This window comes from Spodoptera frugiperda, chromosome 15, assembly GCF_023101765.2.
Source record: "Spodoptera frugiperda isolate SF20-4 chromosome 15, AGI-APGP_CSIRO_Sfru_2.0, whole genome shotgun sequence".
In the NCBI taxonomy this organism is placed as follows: domain Eukaryota; kingdom Metazoa; phylum Arthropoda; class Insecta; order Lepidoptera; family Noctuidae; genus Spodoptera; species Spodoptera frugiperda.
The window spans coordinates 10,921,860-10,941,576 of NC_064226.1; the positions used below are offsets into that span (position 1 = coordinate 10,921,860).

Genomic DNA, 19,717 nt, shown 5'->3' on the forward strand with positions numbered 1-19,717 from the left:
AAGTCTCGCAGCTCAGTCTTTCTACCGTCAAAAGTTGTGAGATCCATGTAATACCAAGTCGGTTAATCTATTTAGTGTCTACTTGAAGGACCTTCTGTCTTAAGTTATTACATAAGTTATTATCATGCCAATATTAAAAATATTTAACGTTTTAGACAAATAGATCGACTTGGACATCGCATGAAAACAAAATGAATATTACAATATTATATTAGATTCTTTAGTCTCTCGCGCCTCACGCGATTGAAACTCTCGTTCCTGTTGGTCGCTGGCCCGTCGTGCTGTGTAGTGTGATACATACTAATAATCAAATCAAGCGATGTCCAAGTCGATCTATTTGTTTAAAACGTTAAATATTTTTAATATTGGCATGATAATAACTTATGTAATAACTTAAGACAGAAGGTCCTTCAAGTAGACACTAAATAGATTAACCGACTTGGTATTACATGGATCTCACAACTTTTGACGGTAGAAAGACTGAGCTGCGAGACTTGGGTTTTTTACAGGATGTTTTTGATGGGATTACTTATACCAATTTATTTCGCATTTTAAAGCTAAAGAGTAAATAATTATTATATTATATAATAAGGGAATAAAAGAGAAGAAAAATCCGCACTAATTGTATAATGTTGGAAAATACAAGACGGGAGTTGAATTGTATGTATTATATAGCTATTGTATCTATGCTTTATTATTGCAAGGATAGTCAGACAATCTTATTTCTTTGTATCTTACATTCAATAAATATTTCAACAAAGCAATGAAGGTACATTCTTGTACCACTGTCTGTACTTGCATGGAAAGTAAGTAAACATCGAAACGGGAAAAGTCGACTATCTCAAAATTACATTTAAGAAATTGCATAAACCATTTCTTCACGTAAATGGTCAATAGTTTGCATTAAACGTTTAATAAAATTGATAGTTGAAAGTTTTCAATAAATGGGTATCATCAAGCAGTTTAAATTATGAGAAAAAATCCGCATGTCGTTAACAATAATGATTTAATGGATGTACGGAATTGTGAGAGAACGCATAGTAATAAAATATAAGAGTTTTATGGGTAAACATGTAGGCATTTGTTGATACACCCACGTATCAAGCAGATTAACTATATTTATTCAAAACAAAACATAGTAGGTACATGTCCGAGTAACGTTACGTGATGCTCGAGTCGAATAAAAATTTTATTATATTATTTAAATTGAAGAAAGTGACCGCTCGTGTGCACACCACTTTTGTTAAGTAAGTACCGTATAAAGCTTGCTATAATTTATGCAAGGAAGTTATACACGCTCACCGATGTTGCAGATAAAACAATCATTATGAATATGCAGTCAACACGTGTCACGTGATCGATGACACTTTGATTAATACAATATTAATACATACATATTCCACCAATTAGCTATTATCTAACAACTTCATTTTTCATTTAGAAAGTTATGTAATTCATATGTATGCATAGTAGGTACGAATGATATTATTATGTTGACAATTTTGTAATATCGGAAACGTCAGTAGGTACCCTTACATTAATAACAACTAGTTATGGACCAAAAGCTAATTTATCTCACATTATTATCATAAAGAACTGAGGAATGTGGGCGGTATTTAAATTTCTCTAATCGATTGTAATTCGATTCTGATTTATGGGCGCCGTTAACATTTTTGAGGATAATAAATTGTAACTGAACGCATTTTTTAAACTGGATTTTTTGCTAATGAAAGAAAGTTGCATTTTTATCGAGTTATGCACTGTAGTCTGTATAAGTTTGGAAGATAAAGATCTAAACATATTCAGAAATATAATGACTATGAATATGAAATGAGCCACAAATAATATTGGTAAACATCAAAATAGTATATTGAGTGGAATGGTTGTGTAGCACGAGAGCCCCCGCGGTGCTGAGTCGTCTTAATCCATACAAATCACGCATTAAGTAGCTGTCTGAATGAAATAGTTCGTCCATCGCAATGTTCATTGGAAATATATGCAAGCTACCGGGCTACACTTCAAATGAATGCCATAAACATTCAATAGAATTAATGTGAAGCAATATACCAATTAAAACGTTTGGTATTTTACGGCTCGAAGATATGCCATTTACATATTAATTATGTTTTAGTTTGTCATCTGTTGTGAATCTTATTAGGAGTTTAGAAAGCGTTGGATATTGAAGTGTCCTTATCAGATGGAAGTTTCTACAGAGTGTTGAAGTTATAATGTTAGTGTCTTACTAGAAACTACTTACTTACATCCTTATTTGTTTTATAATAAAATAATGATTTTGTTCCCATTAAGAAATAAATAGGGTGTACACGATTCATCACTGTCACGTCAATTTAATTACAGATATTTATAAACAAAGACAGTTTCAAATGTAGCAAATGTTACAATTACAAATCAATGAACAAACAATAAAGTGTGTTTACGGTGCTACTGACTAGTGATCACTGTTTGTGTACCTACACACAGTTCTATGAAAACAATAGGAATACAAACAAAGTACTTTCTATTCAATCCTGTACGTTTGTTCATCTGGTTTCTTCCTTGCTTTCTTCCTGCGACTTCACCCGCGTGGAATATAAAGAGTTCTCGCAAGTAAGTAAAGATTCAGCATGGATAGCAATACATCTCCTATAGTCAGGATAAAATAACCTGCTCATGTCCCATACTTAAATAATAGCAGGCATTTTCATTAATCACCCTTAAACTGTCACTTATTTATATGTCCCTTAGTGTGACGTGGCAGCTAAGCTAACCTATTATTACCTTTTCTGTTAGCTTATAAGTTGGTGAAAACCAAAAGAAGTTAAGTGTCATCTATCTTAGCTTAGGGGTTTTATTTAAATTTAAGAGATGATGGTGACAACAGGCCTCTATTTCCTTAATGATAAAAGATTTTTTGAAATCAGTCCAGTAGTTTCCGAGCCTATATCCGAGCAAATAAATAAACAAACAAACAAATACTTCCGTTTTGGTATATTAATTTATATTACGTCATCCATTATCGTTTTCCGGAACAATAAATTATTAGTTTATACACAAGCGTGTACGATGACTGGATAAACGTCATTGCTGAGTTTTTGTTACATCGTTAAAATTATTTAATCGAGTATTGTGGCATTACATTATTCGGCGAAGTTATTAACAAATCGGTAACTTTGTGAGGTGTTAAATAACAAAAGTATTGCAGCGATGAATCATTTGATTCGCTTTTATGATTGTTGTCGCGATTAAATAAGTTTATTATAACACTTGTAAATTTTGGTGACCACAGATTTACTCCAAATAAATATATTGCACAAGATGTCGCACATATTGCGATGTTTTGCATTGAAGGATAGAGAGTTGAGTTATACTCTCACTTTTCGCCATTGGAACTGACCGCAATTATTATATATTTACTAAGATTACCCAAACTTCAACCCAACCTTTCGAACGTGAAGGATTTTTTTTAGAAAGAACTAGAAACATTATTAAGATTCTTTAGACTATTTTTTTCTACAAGTAGCTTTTATCAACCGTTAAGCTAAAACACACAGGTTAAAATATGTCTTATTTCATGATCACAAAAATAATGGAAAAAAGTCCCGTCATATATCTCACGATATTTATGAGCGAGGGAGGGAGTCGATCCAAATCTCACGATGTATTTATTACAAAAAAAAAGAAGTCACGCACATCTTTTCTATCTGAATTAGGAGCAGGTACTAAGCTCAATAATAAAGTTATGACAATGACTGCATTTCATCGAATAGTTGTGTACTATTTATAAGGAAATAAAGAAAGAATGTAAATAATCTAATGGATAAATATCATGCAAGTAATTTTAGAAATTTCAAGCACAACAATAAAATACTTTTCAAAAGAATGCCTTTATCATCAAACACAACAAAATAACTGTAAGAAACGAAACGAAATGTGGAATATTTACACGCTTTGTTCAATATGTAATGTCATTTTTAAAACATTCGCGAATGCAAATGTGAATATCTGCCGACTAAATAACTAAATAACTGCCGACTAATATTGATTTAAGAATTTGGGCCAATTTGTTTTTGGCATTGTTTTGACAGTTTACTTGTTTGTTTGTTTCTGGTCTGCTAAGCATCAAATAGGAGTAAAAAACATAAATTAAGGAATAGCTAAATTTAATTTACCACTAAGAATAAAGTATCAAAAGTCCCTATTGATCTCTTGTTAGTCGAAAGTAATTTGGGATTAAAGATACTGTACCAGCCAAGCTATGGGTTCGCAAAGGGTGGAGTTGTGTAGTGACGCGGAAGGAATGCTGTGATAACATTACGCCGACACTTATCAACATACATGTTCCACTTTCAGCGACTATCATAATTAGTTTATTGCCAAGCCTCTTATAAAATGTGGTATTTGATACTTAAACTACATTAAAACCCTGTACATGTGATAGTTTAATTGACCTGCTTGGTGATTAGAGCCTGATAAGTCGTTTTTGCATGTGTAATTAATGCGGATATGAAAAGCTTGCTTTTTAATTAAGATTAGTTTTATCATATAGCATGTTTAAATTGTAAAATTATTGACTAAAATAGACTTGAAATGTTTTTGATGATAAATAAATTTAAGTATCCAAATATTTGGAGATTAGCTTCTAATAATATTCCAATTTCAAAGAAGATTATCACAAGATTAGTCGAAATTAAATGATAAGCAGGTGAAATGAAGATATCAAGCCCCGTTTGTTTATAACAAGCGAATGAATTTATTTCCACATATATCTAAGAGGCCATGTCTATAAGATTGTAGTACACGGATATAAATATTAATGTCATTAGAGATTGATATCGATTATTTTATTATTACTTCGTGATCGACTCGAGACACGAACTAAAAATATGAAGTTACTTATCGATATAAGACAGAACAAATTTACATAATGATTCTATTAGATAACCGAACCACGCACTCATAATTATCGTTTTAAAAAGGAAATTTATTATTTACATTAATATAAATGGAATAAAAGAATTTCACAGTACATAAATTAATGTTTAACATAATTAATACTTATTGGTTTCTTGCATATGATTTATTATAATGAGGCGAGTTTACTGACATTGTTCATTTTTAAATAATGTGCAAAAGACCTTTTAAATTATTGTGAGTAGAGACACATGTTGACTACACTTACGTTGTACCCTACCTTGGAAGAGAAGGGTTTCACATCTCTGGGTTTGGAGAAGTACTTGTCCAACTTGGTGTCGTAGCCAGCGATGAGGTCGTTGACGGTGGGGCTGGGCATAGCGCGCACCCGATATGTGCCGTACTGCTCTCCGTGCTCCGAAATGGTCGGTAGGTTACCATTCGGCGAACTGCAGCTACTGCTCGAGCGTGAGTAAGCGTAGTTGACCGACCCGTCCGACGGATTCTTTGGTTTTTTGGTAAATGCGTACCGTCTCGGACGCTCCTCTGTCGGTTTCAAATCATATGTCTCGAATTTTTCGGTGACGAAATTCTCTTCCACTTCCGTGGTTGGTACATAGCGCAGTAACCGCGGCTCTTTTATTTTCTTTTCATATTTCACAGAGTCGGTCTCGTTGTCTAGCTGCGCTAAGTTCAATGTATGTTGAAGTTCGTTCGCTGTTCTATTCATTTTTCGTTTATTTTTACGATCATTTGATCGTGAATGGACATGGTCATCGACTATTTCCGACTCTGAGGACGGTCGGTCGCCGTACAGCACGTAATTACCGTTCACCATTTTTACAAATGTTTGATCACTCAACAACAAAACTTTAAGGTAGGTTTTCCTCACTTTGTAAAGTCATTGTACAATATACACTTCACTCAAAAACATATTTTTGGCAAATATTGTGGTCGTACTACATGCCACTAGTGATTGCAACTGTAGCTCGTGTTCACTATACAGTGCTACCAAGCTGTCGTTGCCGGCGACACTCCACACACTGAGCTTGAATGAAATTGCTTATTACTAATGCTGATTGTTTGTTTGTTTGTTTGTCGAAACAGTGGAATTCTTTAACCGTTAAATATGTGTCAATTAAACAGAATATGCGAATAATGGCCGGATGAAGAGTATTCTGTTACTTTTGTTTTTTTGTTTGTCAATTGAAACGAGCCGATCAATAGCACTATCAAGACAAATATTTTGGTAATCATCTTTGTGAGTGTTTTATTTACGAATTTGTACCTATTCCTTTGTCAGGTGGGTTATTACAAACTGATTTAAGTATTTTATCAAGGTGCTTCATTAAGTGAACGTTTAAGTATGTTCTTAATGTGGAGCTACTGCATTGAAATAAGCAATGAGAACATTCGCTATGTTGTAAACGCCTGCCAGGTACACAGTACGTACATAGCTACAGATAACATTCGTAGCGTTATGTCGGCCATTATTGTTTGGGCGCAGTTCCCGCGCTTTTTGCCCCCTTTACGCGGGAACGTTCTCAGTAAAGCGCGTGCGCGACAATGGCGGCCGCGGGACACGCAACGAGAGTGAATTGCTGCGATTGTGCAACTAGTCGCAGTACTTTATGCAACTGATGTGCCGTTAATGGTACAGATGCACTGATAACTCGGTTCATCTATTACAAGACTAGTATTTCCTGATACCATACCAGCGAAATAGTTTCTCCTCTTCATTAGAAGACGTTATGTAAAGTGGAATGGATACCAACGGCATTTGTGAACCTATGAGATGGACATGTATTGCAACAATGCTGATGCAATGCGCAATACAGATGTCTCCATAAGATTACACTAATCTTAATTAAGGCTTTTAATACCACCAAGGTGTCAAAGGTTCCAAACTTCCAAGATCATTAAGTTAAAAAAACGAAAAAAATAAAACATGAGGCAAACCAAAATTACCAGTTTATTCTAGTAGCATTAAGCTTTAATTGGCTCTACTGTTTCTAAACCAAGTAAAATAGGCACTTATATGAAAAAATGCTATAATACAGCTCCCACACTCGAGTTACCAATTGCAGTGACGCAAAGATTAATTGTACACATTCACGAAAATATTTCTAGCATTCGTTTACTTGCCTTAATAAGTCGCAAAGGAAATTATATGAGTTGCAGATTACTAAACTATAAAATCGATCCTTCGAACAAGACATTAACGTCACTAAGTATTGTAATTCACGTCTCACGTCGCGATTACGACACGCCCATTAAGTACTGCAAATTGATTAAAGATGATGTCCAGATTGATATACCAGTTAAGGTATCCGTCAGTGAGAGGGAACGGCAGTAAACGCGAGCGCCTGCGCAATGAGCAAGCAAATAAAATATTTGTCGAAATGTAAATTCCATTAGCACTTATATAATTATGGAAGACAAGACCCTACAATTGATATAATCGGCCGCGTTGTAACATCAGTAATGACGAACCTAGTCCTTGATCTATGTGTAGGCAAGCGTGTGTTTCGTAAGCTATTATTATTATAATACAAACCCAAGTCGAAGTTCGTCGGATCGTCTCATGGTATTTTATCATTGTATCTGTGACCTAACCCTACAGACTCCATTGAGAATTCCAACACCATAAAGTTCATTCCTTTGTTCGCATTTGAATGTTGTTTTGAACCGTAATTTGGGTACACGAGTCGGAAAAAATAACTATTTACGATTTGAATATAAGATGGGATTCGAATTTTCCTAAATGTCGAGGTAAAGATTGGTGTTATCTGATGACCTGCGAGGAATGGTGGGTTTATAAATCGTTTTGCAAAGTTAGCAACACCAATCTTAGTCTCTGTAGTAATATGAATAGTTTGTCTACGAATGTTGTGATAAAAAAGACAATAGAATTCCATTGAGTCTCAATGTCAGAGGTTTGTGTTCAAAACATACTGTTGCTGATTGACTCATCAAAAATACTACGTTCATTTAGGTGGGTCGTCTACACAAACAAATAACTTCAATTACTTTGATTAACCAAAAAAATGTGGGATGATAGTTACCTACTAAAAATCACGGTTTACTCACGTACATTTATGTAGAAAAGCTCTACTAGTTTCGAGTCACAGAGGGACTCTTCATCATTAGCAGCGCAACAGTTACGCATAGTTTGCGCATTTCTTGTAAGCAAACAGACCCTAAATATATGAGACCAACTCGTTCTTGGCCATTTTTGAAACAATACAAATTCACAATGTGGTGCAAGATATTTAATGTCTCATTATATTGTACCGAATCAAATGTTGCACCATTAATAATAGTATTTTTATGACTAAACCACAGAACAGTGGCAGCAGACAATATGGAAACCTATTGAATGGCCCATTCTGATCTTGTAGTTTCCCAGACAGATACAAGACTATAGATACTAACTTTAAGACATTGTTGTACACATTAATGTTTGAATTTTCAAAAGAGATTAAGATTTCAAAATTATTGTTAAAAGTTGATATATCTACAGAAAAGCTTTCCATTAATATGATAAATAAATATATTAATTTTACTGTTACGTGAATAAGATTGGATGTAAACCCCCGAAAAAAATATTTTAATTAATTATTTATTTTACCTAGTACCTCAATTATTTGCTTACATACACCCATCTGGCTGTAATTATTATTGTTTCAACAAAGTTGCAAAGAATTAATTGAGAAGCTTTCAGTTCATCCCACACTAAACCCCACACTAAAATCGAAACATGTCTGACACACAAATAAAATAAAAGTAGTTTTCTACTCACACGCTCCTATAATAAGGCTCATATTGCAAAATATATAAATATTAATGTGTACAGTAATGATAGGTTTATTGTCTTTAACGGGTGAATCAAAGAGTACGCTTGGCGTCAAACAGTCCATAATGCGTAGCGGTACTCATACGGCACAGTCGTCATGAGCCAGCGCACACCGCGGGCGTGCGATCGTGTGTACCGAGCCTTACACATTATCACTGAACGAGCCTAATTAGAAATTAAACAACTGCTTGCCGGAATGTATGGACATGGTAATTGACTTGTTGAATTTATTAACACATGATTTCGATACTAAATAGTAATGAGGTTCTTATTACAGAAAAAAACGGCGTCCGATTAGTCTTTTATAGTTTCCGCTGCTGGCTATTTTTTTCAGAGATAATGTTATTGAACGACGTCTACATAAAGATTTTATATAATCAATTGTTTTCTTTGTTTACCATTTTTTGCTTAATGGTCGTCCTCGCCCCAGTTATGAATCAAATGTTACAGTAAATTGCAGACTACAAGGACGTAGCAAAAAAAAACTATTATTCGGCTGACTTATCTTTCATGGTTATGATGACCAATAACCAACACCAACACAGCCAATAAGTTACTGTTATTGGAATGTTACGTTACGCAATGTTGGCGCCAACGTTTGTCACACATGGGGTTGGTGCATGGCGTATGATTAGAGTACTGTTGTAGTCTGATTGATATTCTCGGAGTTATTGGAGCATTGAACTGTGACACGTTCAATTAGCATTACGCTTGACCGTTAGCGGTAATACTGTGTATTTCAGGAGAAATCGAAGTACGGTCAACGACTTTAACAAACGTTTAGTACTCACTTGTGGATAATTGGGTAATTATGAACACTAATATGAATATAATTAAATAAATATTTGTAAGAAGTTCAGTCTAGTAAACAAAAATATTGTATACCAGTATTTTGCAGTATGTTAGTACATTTATTTAAAAAATAATTAATGTGTTCCCCTGAATGTAGGGCAAAGTCAAATATACATACATGTTACAATAAAAAAGAGGCCAGGGTTGTAACTCTGATACATATATTCGAAACGTCCGCCCAAAACGCGCCCGCCTAAAACTCGCCCGCCCGCCGCGGAAGCGTAAGTTCAATCAATATGAAAGTTACCACTCAACGTATCACAACAAAATAACTTTAGCCAAGAGCTTCTACAGAAGTATGCTTACATAAAGTCAACATACATATCAATACTTAACGGCTTCAAATGATCAACACAACAAATTCAAAATAAACAAACAATCAGCATGCTATGTACATCTGGTTACCGAACACACGAACACCACACTTGGAAAACAAAACAACGCGCACTTTTTGTTTGTTATGAAACTGTGTGTATCTAGTAATGTTACACTGTTCGTTCCCGATAGCTTACTGGTGCAGCAAGTACAGCGTGACTCGTGAGCTATTGGTATGTGCAGTTGACAGTGCAAGGCTGCGCGTACGACTGACTCGCTCCACCAGATGAGCCACCACCGTTGCACCACCTCGCATTGTCAACACAACCGTGGAAACCCGCTAACTATACATTTTACGCAACCCATTATACACAGAAGATACTAGATAATTTAGAGTGCGATTATTATTGCTCACTCGGGTTAAATGGTAACACAACTATTGTTGTAACCACTCGGAATGGTCTTTGAAGGAAAATATTTAATGGGAGTTGAAGGTTGCACTCTGCTCGTAACAAGCAAATTGTATGAGTTTAGCTTTTCGACTTTTGACCTTGGTGGATGTACGTGCTTGTAAACACTAGGCTAGATTTAGATACGACTAGATGTGTTGTCTTATACTAAACTCCCTAATAAGTATAAATGTGACAACGGCCCAAGGACATTATGAAAACCAGACACAGGTAGTTCAAAAATACTTGCAAGCCACTGTCTACTGGCCGGGGTTGCATGATAACCAAGATCCTATCTCTCATCTGATCCTATCTCTCGCCTCATCTTGGGCGGGAGGAGGAATTCAATCTCCAATCTCTAACAGCGTCTTTAACACAATCTTTACAACACCTAATGAATGAATGCAGAAACGTATGTTCAAAGCACTGAACATAACACTACATTACAACAATAATTACATACAAGCAAAAACTGTTCTAAACAATTGACGACACTGTTTCTCAGAAGACATGTTCTAGTTCCCATAGAGGAACTGTGTCCATTGCACACCGGCTTCCGATACATATTCACAACAGACATGATTTCATTTCAGAAAAACTTGTCGTTTATTCACAAACGAGAGATTAATTCGACATCGCCGTAATATATTACTGTCTATATCTACATACACACGGTTGCACACTAAGTTATACAAGACCAGTATAAACTGACGGTCCAATGTGCGGAAAAATCATACAAAGTGAGACCATAATAAACTGGTTGTCTAGCTCCATGTGTTGTTGTGTGTACATAGTTTTTGTAGTAAAATGCTTGCATACTATATAAGCAATCAGTTTCATTATTCCGGTCCATACGTTCTCAAAATGACAAAAACAAATGACATGCGTTGTCAAAGTGCAAGTGAATGTGAATGTTTCGACAACGCACATTCGTAGTCACGGTACTTTATGTTAAATTATGATTTCATTTCGAAGCGAATTACTGATTGTTGGCACTTTGTTCACAATGGCGAGATTGCTTTTCACGCATTGTTTATTGGCTTTTGTCTGGAATGTTTGTAAGTAGATAGGATTGCAACTTTCATTAAAGTTTTATGTTTTTTGTTATTTGATTTGCAATACACATCCGCTATTGCACATAGTGCACATTTCAATTTAAATGCTTTGATTTGTTTTGTGAAGAAATCTAATATTTAAATACCTTGAATGTGGAATGGAAACACATTTCGGTTTGCAAACGAAATGGTCGCACGAGATTAAGTGCCCGATTCATTCTACCTACAGTTTAATTAAACTTCAACATTATTTATTCAGAGATAAAAGAGTTTACTTTTTGCTAAAAACATGTACTGTAGCTAATAAACACAGAAAATGTTATGTAAATAATAATATTATAGTTTGGTAACTGCGAATTCAACTCAAATTTTAAATTAAATAATATAACGTACGGTCGTACATAACAGTTTAACACATAATATTTATAAGACCTTAATACAAGTTTACACCATAATATGATAAAATTAGTAAAACTCAAAGCGCAATACGAGTTTACATAATTGCTTGTAAATGGTACACAACCTCCACAACATACGTACATAATATAAATGTACATCAATCATTTTAACACGTACTACAATAATACTAAGCTATTCGACGCGTGCTTTCAACAACTACATAAGATTCACGCATGTGCAGTAAGAATGCTTCAAAAGTTACTACACTTGTCGCGTGCTCGAACAAAAGACATCAACGCGCGTGTTGCGTCATTTTTGGCTACGACGAGTGTTTGTTCGCTGTGCTTGTAACCTATTTAAGTTATCGGTAAACTTTATGAATGCTTATTATTGATAGTTTTGAACGTTAAACCTATGCAACAGTTTTAAGAAAAGCAATAGCTCTGGGAATTGAATAATTCATTGTGGCAGGAATGAAATAAATGACAAAGAGATGGAAAGGATAATTTTACTGAGTGTGGTAAAGTATGTATTTATATCCCAAAAGAAAAATCATACCGGCTGAAATGAGAACCTCCTCCTCTTTGAAAAGACGGGTAAAAAGGAATACTCATGGAAACAACCATTTTATTACTACCGTACATATACTGTGAGTTACATTAAAAAACCAACTAATTATTAATTAGAACTCACGCAGTAGTTGCAATTAAACATTTAAATTCAAACAAAGGCTCTAAACACAGTGACATCTGCGCGTATCCTTTTGTCTATGTCCGTGACCCTTGCAGAATGTTGCAAGCAGGTCGAAAGCAAAGTACATCCATTGTCTATGTTCCAGACAAAACCGTGAATAATGTTATCAGATCTGAAGCAATTAATTTATTTTAATTATGCTTCTATACTGACACTGGTATGAACTATGGAACATTTACAAAATGAATTGTTTTTGTGCAATATCGAGTTGCAGTTAGGCATGTGTTTTAAGTGTGGGAATTAATTGTCATGTGAAAAAGATAGATCTTTCTAGAATAGGGCCATGGATATGGTAACTAATATACTAGATGAAAAGATGCGTGCCCCCAGATTATAATCTTTACCTACTCTGTCTGTTTATAAACGCCAAAAACAGGTAATGGTAAAAAATTGTTTTATTTTCCAACATTTAACGAATTTAATGTGTATGTAGTAATCGTTGTAATCAACTCCTTAATGTTGTGTTGTGATGTTGCATAAATAACACGAAAACAAAAACGATTAAAATAATAAAAACAAAAATAATTTGTAGCGTTTTTGGGAGCGTTCGGTTTCATTGATATGTAACGTTTTCGATAATTATACCATCACCAACCATTACCTTTGGCGTCTTTCCACCTACCACGCACATTTTTGCACCACCTTAAGAATTACTGTTGTACGGTAGAGAATGCTATTAATATTAAAGCGTACAGTTGTATAAATAAGTAATATTTTTTAATACGACCACCCGTATTTATTTCACTAGGGCTTTTGACTACTTAACTTATACACATTATGACATAAGCCCACAAATTGATTTTAATCCTCAACAAATAAATTGAGCCTACTCTTTACTAAATCAATTTGTAACTCCTAAGCTAGTAATATATTAGTTGTAATATCGTAAACAGTAGCGACTTACGTGGCTAACTCTACCGGTTCCTATAGAAAAAGCAGCTTCGATATATCATAACAACTGGTGATGTGCCACACGGAAACTTGATACCACAGGCCACCATTAATATCAAATGTGGTACATGTTACACGAAACTAAATCTACACTATTCAATTTAGTTTTTGCGTAACACATTTTCTTGTTCATTTTTCATTAAGTACTTATATTTTGAGTAAAATATTTTGAAGTTTACTGTTCATTAAATAAGGTTTGTTTTGAATCTATGTATTGTAATGAATGCAAAGCTAATGATGAGGTATGTTCGCAATTGTAACCTTCAATCAAGGGATTTCACATTTGATTAAGGAATAACTATAATGAATCGGTTTTTACTTGTTTTTACGGTTTGTTGGCTACTATTATTAATAAAAAACATCCAATAACACGTACTACACGTTAACTAAAAATCATAATTTACTTACGTTGATTAATGGAGAAAAGCTCTACTAGTTTCGAGCCACAGAGGGACTCTTGATCATGAGCAGCGTGCGCAGACGCGGACACGTCGCGCAACCTATGTACTAGACACGTGTATTTTAATTCAGATTTATTAAACGCTTTAAATCGATGTTTGTAATCAAACTGAATCAACAGAACATTAAAAACGAAACCAAATTAAATATTAACTAATCAGTTCCATCGTGAATAAAAAATAAAAAATATAATTCCAAATATAAATAAAGCCATCAGACAAACACACACTAATATTATGACACATTAAAATTAACAAAAATAATTTGTTCGATGTTTAATTATAATAGAAACATAAATAAGCGGAACGCATGTTGCGTAAGCTAAATAATTGATTGGAGAATTCTAATGATGAGGTATAAATGTGTGAATTACGTTCGTGAGTCGTTAATCTTGTCTCCTCCTCATCTCCAATACATCACTGCGTCAGACCGGTTACACCCGCGTATTACTTAAGATAAGCTCCACAACACACACTCGAATGGATTCTTGATACGCTGATGTGACAGCCTACTGATTTATTCGATTGAACCAAATTAGTAGAGCTCGGATGAAAATGAGAATGTTTAATGGAACGGCGTTTGATGTTGTTAGCTTTGCTTGTACAAAATTCTATAATGAGGTTACATTTATAGAGCCATCCTATGATACCTTTTCAACCATTATTTTAGTTTTAAATTCGAAATTAATTTGTATTATCTTTTTCCTTATTTAGAAAAGAGTCTAAAATTGTCCCAAATATATGGATTTTATAACTTTGTAGATGATTAGTGGAAGTTACATTGAACGTGTACATGTCTCCTTATCCGTTCGAGAAATAATAACGATCGACACATAACATCGATTACACAGACAGGTTAAATATAGAACCTTTCTTTGAACTCCTTTTTTAAACAACATCAACTTTCAGCCAGTAATTATGATCGGGCTTTACACACCACTATCACACGCGATCACGGTTTAAAAATAAACTTCTTATCGAAAATACTGTGTTCACACTTCAGCGTGTAATTTCACGATCATTGATTTTAAACTGCCACAAAAAGCTTAAAACCGGGGCACTTAATTTTTTTATAATGAGGTAAAGTTATATTTTTCCGAAGATTTAAACTTTAATTCTATTAGTCATGTCGTTTATGTTATCTTAAATTATTTAGTTCAGTTGTTTTATAAATAATTTTGTTGTTTAATAAATTATTTAGAACAGTCCGACCAATTCAATATATTTAGAGAGTTTCACATTGACTTTATTTCGTAATTTTTATTAATGTTTTATAAAATGCCAATCCTCTGTAGGCGTTTTATTTCGTCAAACAAACAAAAGAATTACAGACCAGTAAAACAACAATCATAATCACAACAAACATAATTCAAATGTGACATTTAAGATACAAAACAAAGTTGCCTCTACCTCTGACTGCCTCGTTTGTCGAATGGTCGCAAGTGCTACTGCCGGAAAAGGGGCCGCGGGTTTGATTCCCAGGCCGGACTGGGTTTTTTCGGGATTTCGAAAATTTCTCAGTGGTAGCACGGAGCCTGGAATTGTGCCCTGTATATGGCTATAGGCTTACCCTATACTACATTGGACTATAACACAAATGGTGAAAAGTGGGTGTACATTGTATCGGGAACTAAAAGTCGTAACGATGTTATAAAACAAAGGTAAAACAATTTAGTAGCAAATATAAAACAAATGTCGCAACTTGTTTATGTATGGCAACTCGACACGGAATAGAAAATTTAACTAACAACGTCGTCTTAAAATAGGTGACAATGTCAAAAGTCAAATATTCATTACCGTACCGGACTAGAATGTTGCCGTTACGATATTTATGTAATCGGAAGCTGCGCCGGAGTTCGCCGGTAGTTTTCACTACAAACACGCGATTATTAAATTACTACGTCTCAAAATGACATGCTAATCATATCGTGTCGCTTTTTTAACACCCAAATGGTTTTATTTGTTTTGAAATCCTAAACAAATAATTATGAAATCGTTAATCATAAATATTTTTATTTTTGCTTTTGGTGTTTCTGAGGTATGTAATGTAGTCAGTTTCTTGTTCTTCTTATCATAAATCATTAGTTATGTTAAAAACATGTCGGGTTAATTACTATTTTGGTAATGACTTAAAACTTGTAAGTAGGTACTATAAATTACAGACTTTATTTCCTGATAGGCTGTACAGAGACAAAATTTCTTATTAAAAATATGCTAATTTTTCTTATTTAAAAAATTGTAAATCCACCCAACTAACAATACACTAGCAGTCTACGTCTAACCGACTCTGAGTTCCACCCGGTAGTCGCACTCACAACCTCTTCTAACATTAATCAATTTCATTAAAATGATAATTAATTACCGAGCTTGTAATATCACCTCTACCAGATACACTAGATAGGCTTATATAGTAACTATCTCGGCTTATACAGCTTCCATATTATAATCTGCTTTACAGGTTTATTTTATAATTCTAAATGCCTCTACCATTAGTCATAAAGTGAAATAAGTGTTCCTGTTTACTTCAAAGTGTATAATATTGACAATATCCCGTAAGGCAACATTCCACGATGCGGAATTAAGGTCATCAATAGTCAGTAGGTGTTAATTGTCACGATGCTATAATCATAAAGCTGCATGTATAATGACAGAGTTTTCTACAAAGCTTTTGGAAAAACCAAGCTTTTATTATTTATTGTAAAATGTGGTGTAATCTTATAAATATGCTCTATCTCGACTCGTGAGAGTCGGTATTTCACAAACCTCCCGCCCTGGGTCCCTCAAGGAAGAGGAGGATCGCGTTCCCTGTCTACGTAAATAGTGTTCTCCAAAACTTTACTGAGGATGGTAATTGTATGCTTGTTTATAGTATATTATTAAGGTTTATTATTTCTACATATGTGTTAATATATAATATTGTAGATTTTTTAGCTCTTGTGTTAGAGAGGAATTTATTGGTTCGTGAACTTCGTGATTTCCGAAGGCTTTTTTATAGTCTTAATTATATCATTAATTTATAATTAATTATAACTAGGGTTCTATTTAACTTCCAGAATATATTATAATTATAGGAACAAGATTGTTGTATAAAAATGTGTGATAGTGATGTGGACATTTTTTTAACTCCGATATATACCGAATACATGTTTCTCTGGAAAAATACTAACGACACAATAATATTGACCCACAAATGAAATATACGTACACTATAGGTTATTGGGTATTTATATGTATAGGTATGATAAAGTACATATTATAATAATTGTAGCGATACGTAAACAAAATACTTGTGTACTTTGACCAGTTTGTTATCAAAGTACATTGTAACAATATTCGCGTCATACTCGTATCAAGTAAATAAATAACATTAACGGCGACACTCCTTCATTTTTCAAGGGAATTAAAACTCATTTTTTATTTTATGAGAAGCTTGTTGCTTGCTTGCTGACTATAACTAAAAAATACTAAAATACTTTGCGCAACCTGAGAATTGAAACCTATGTTCGCAGTCACGCTTGCAAATACTCAATTTAATAAACAACACATAAACGTAAGGTCGCAATTTACAAAGTGAGGACGACATACCCATAAAAAATTGATAAATCGTCTAACAACTTTTACATCGCGATGACTTTGAAGCAATGATTGATTCGATCCAGTTTTAAAACATCAAACATCAATTACGATTATCGATAAGTGTATACACAAATGAAGTTTCAATCGTTCAATCTCGATTGTTCGACAAGTCACGAGGTTATTTTAATAACCTGCACCTATCAGTACATTACGACAATAGCACCCGATCATCTTACGACCTTTGCCTGACATTTCTGCTACACACGAATTCTTTAGTTAAGCTTGAACTTTGTGCTTGACGAAAATACGAAACGTTTGTCCGCATTGTTTGGGAGTCGAACCCAGACATACTTGCCTGATGAATATCTAAATTACTGGGTGTACATTACATTATCTTAGATAAACGTGTGTGCTTAAACCAATCTTATAGAGGTAACAAATGATTCAATTTACTATCTGCACAGTTTGTAAGATTCACTATTGATTACCAGGTTACACTGTAAAGAATGCCGCCTTAAGAATTTGCATAATTAAACGTTTTATAATAATAATTTCCTTAGTCTGAGTTGTCTGAGTGAAATCGAAATTAAAGCCATTTCATGTTTCATCGGCAGAACTTATTTGTTCCCACCACGACCGGCTCACCGCATAATAAACTCCAGTAATTATGACAAAGTATAGACTCGAGCCTTGAGTATTTACCTCGTAAAAGAATAATAACACTGTTTTGTAGTTTAAACTTCTATAGAATGTAATAGTCGACGTTTATTTTTGTATATCTAACGAAACTATGCGACATGCGACATTGACCGAATGACATCATGTGCATAAGATATTTAGGTTAACAATAAAGCTGTAGGTACCTATGTACTATATATATGACTAACTGCATGAACTATGAGGAAGCCGAATTAACTAGAAGTAGGTGTGCAGTACAATTGTTTTCTTAAATTAAAATAAGGATCCATGTACAGGCACTTGTATTTATACTGCCGAAAACTATTCGTGCCTTGTTAAGATAATTAAGTCGACAATAATCGCTGCTATCACACGAGGCTATATTAAAAACTATATTTCAGATTAATAAATGATTTTCTGTCGTATTTGGTGAAATATTGAATCCTTCTCCATCCAACCGCTAATTGCCAATAACATTTGCTTATTGCCCTTAGACCAAAGCAGCCTCAGGCAGAAATTCATAAAAATTAACAATATTATTCATGTGAGACTCCAAGTTACACACTACACAGCTAATTTGTCGCAATACGTTCAAAGCATAGTTAGCACAACAAAGCTATCGATATCACGAATCTGATTGCAGTTAATGTCAATTACAAAATCCTGCATTGACATTAAAATTAAGTATTGCATTCATTCAAATGTGAACTTAACAAAAAGATGACTCGAAACTCTTTGTTATGGCATGCAACACGTTGACAAACCACCTTAGAATTGTGATCAAGTCTTTCAAAAAGTTTTTGTTGACAAGAATACGTACGTTTACATTTTGATTTCTTCACAGTCACGGTACAGTTGGGGCACTAACTAAACTATTTGTTCGGTCAATTTATCTTTGTTAAGCTGACTTGAGTAATAGAATCTGATGACTGAAGTTAGCTCATACCTGTATTATGTATTGTTAGATTGACTAGATGATCATTCTATCAGTAACTCGTTTTGGTCTTGAATAACATTCCTAAATGGAAAAATGAAAGGCATGTTTTAGTAATCTAGATTTGTCTGTTGAAATGTAACATCATATCAAATCGATTTACCTTGAAGGAAAAAATTAAAACATCTATTATCTGCATAACTTCTCTTTTTAGACCTTCGTACAGTTATAAGTTTATCGTATACTTAAGTATATCTAAATACGTAGGTATTAGATATACTTAAGTATACTTAAGTATAGTAGCCAATAACAAATACTCCTACTCCTACTTAAGATTATGCAGCGTTTTTTATCATCGGTCACGACATACAGAACCCATTTACATGAATGGAATGGACAAAGAGTCGTGATTTACAATATAAACGAGAGCAAAGCATCATGGCATCTGAGGTCAACTTGTTATAACATCCGGCTAGTACCAACACAGGCCATACACATAAATAACAACATTTATGGACCCTATATTAACC

At 34.1% G+C, this 19,717-nt stretch overlaps 1 protein-coding gene across 4 annotated transcripts in view; it reads right to left on the minus strand.

Moving 5' to 3' along the window:
• The window catches only part of LOC118278749 (uncharacterized), a 73,647-nt gene that overhangs the window by 14,569 nt on the left and 39,361 nt on the right, over window positions 1-19,717 (minus strand). Inside the window, exon 1 of one of the 4 annotated variants that reach the window (XM_035598102.2) lies at window positions 5,180-5,950. The exons of 1 other annotated variant lie outside the window; for it this stretch is intronic. In XM_035598102.2, the coding sequence (XP_035453995.2) occupies window positions 5,180-5,749 (570 nt within the window). In that variant the 5' untranslated portion in view covers window positions 5,750-5,950. Of the gene's footprint in view, window positions 1-5,179; window positions 5,951-19,717 lie in introns of those variants that run through there. 2 more of the 4 variants (XM_035598086.2, XM_035598094.2) reach the window with 2 other exon arrangements.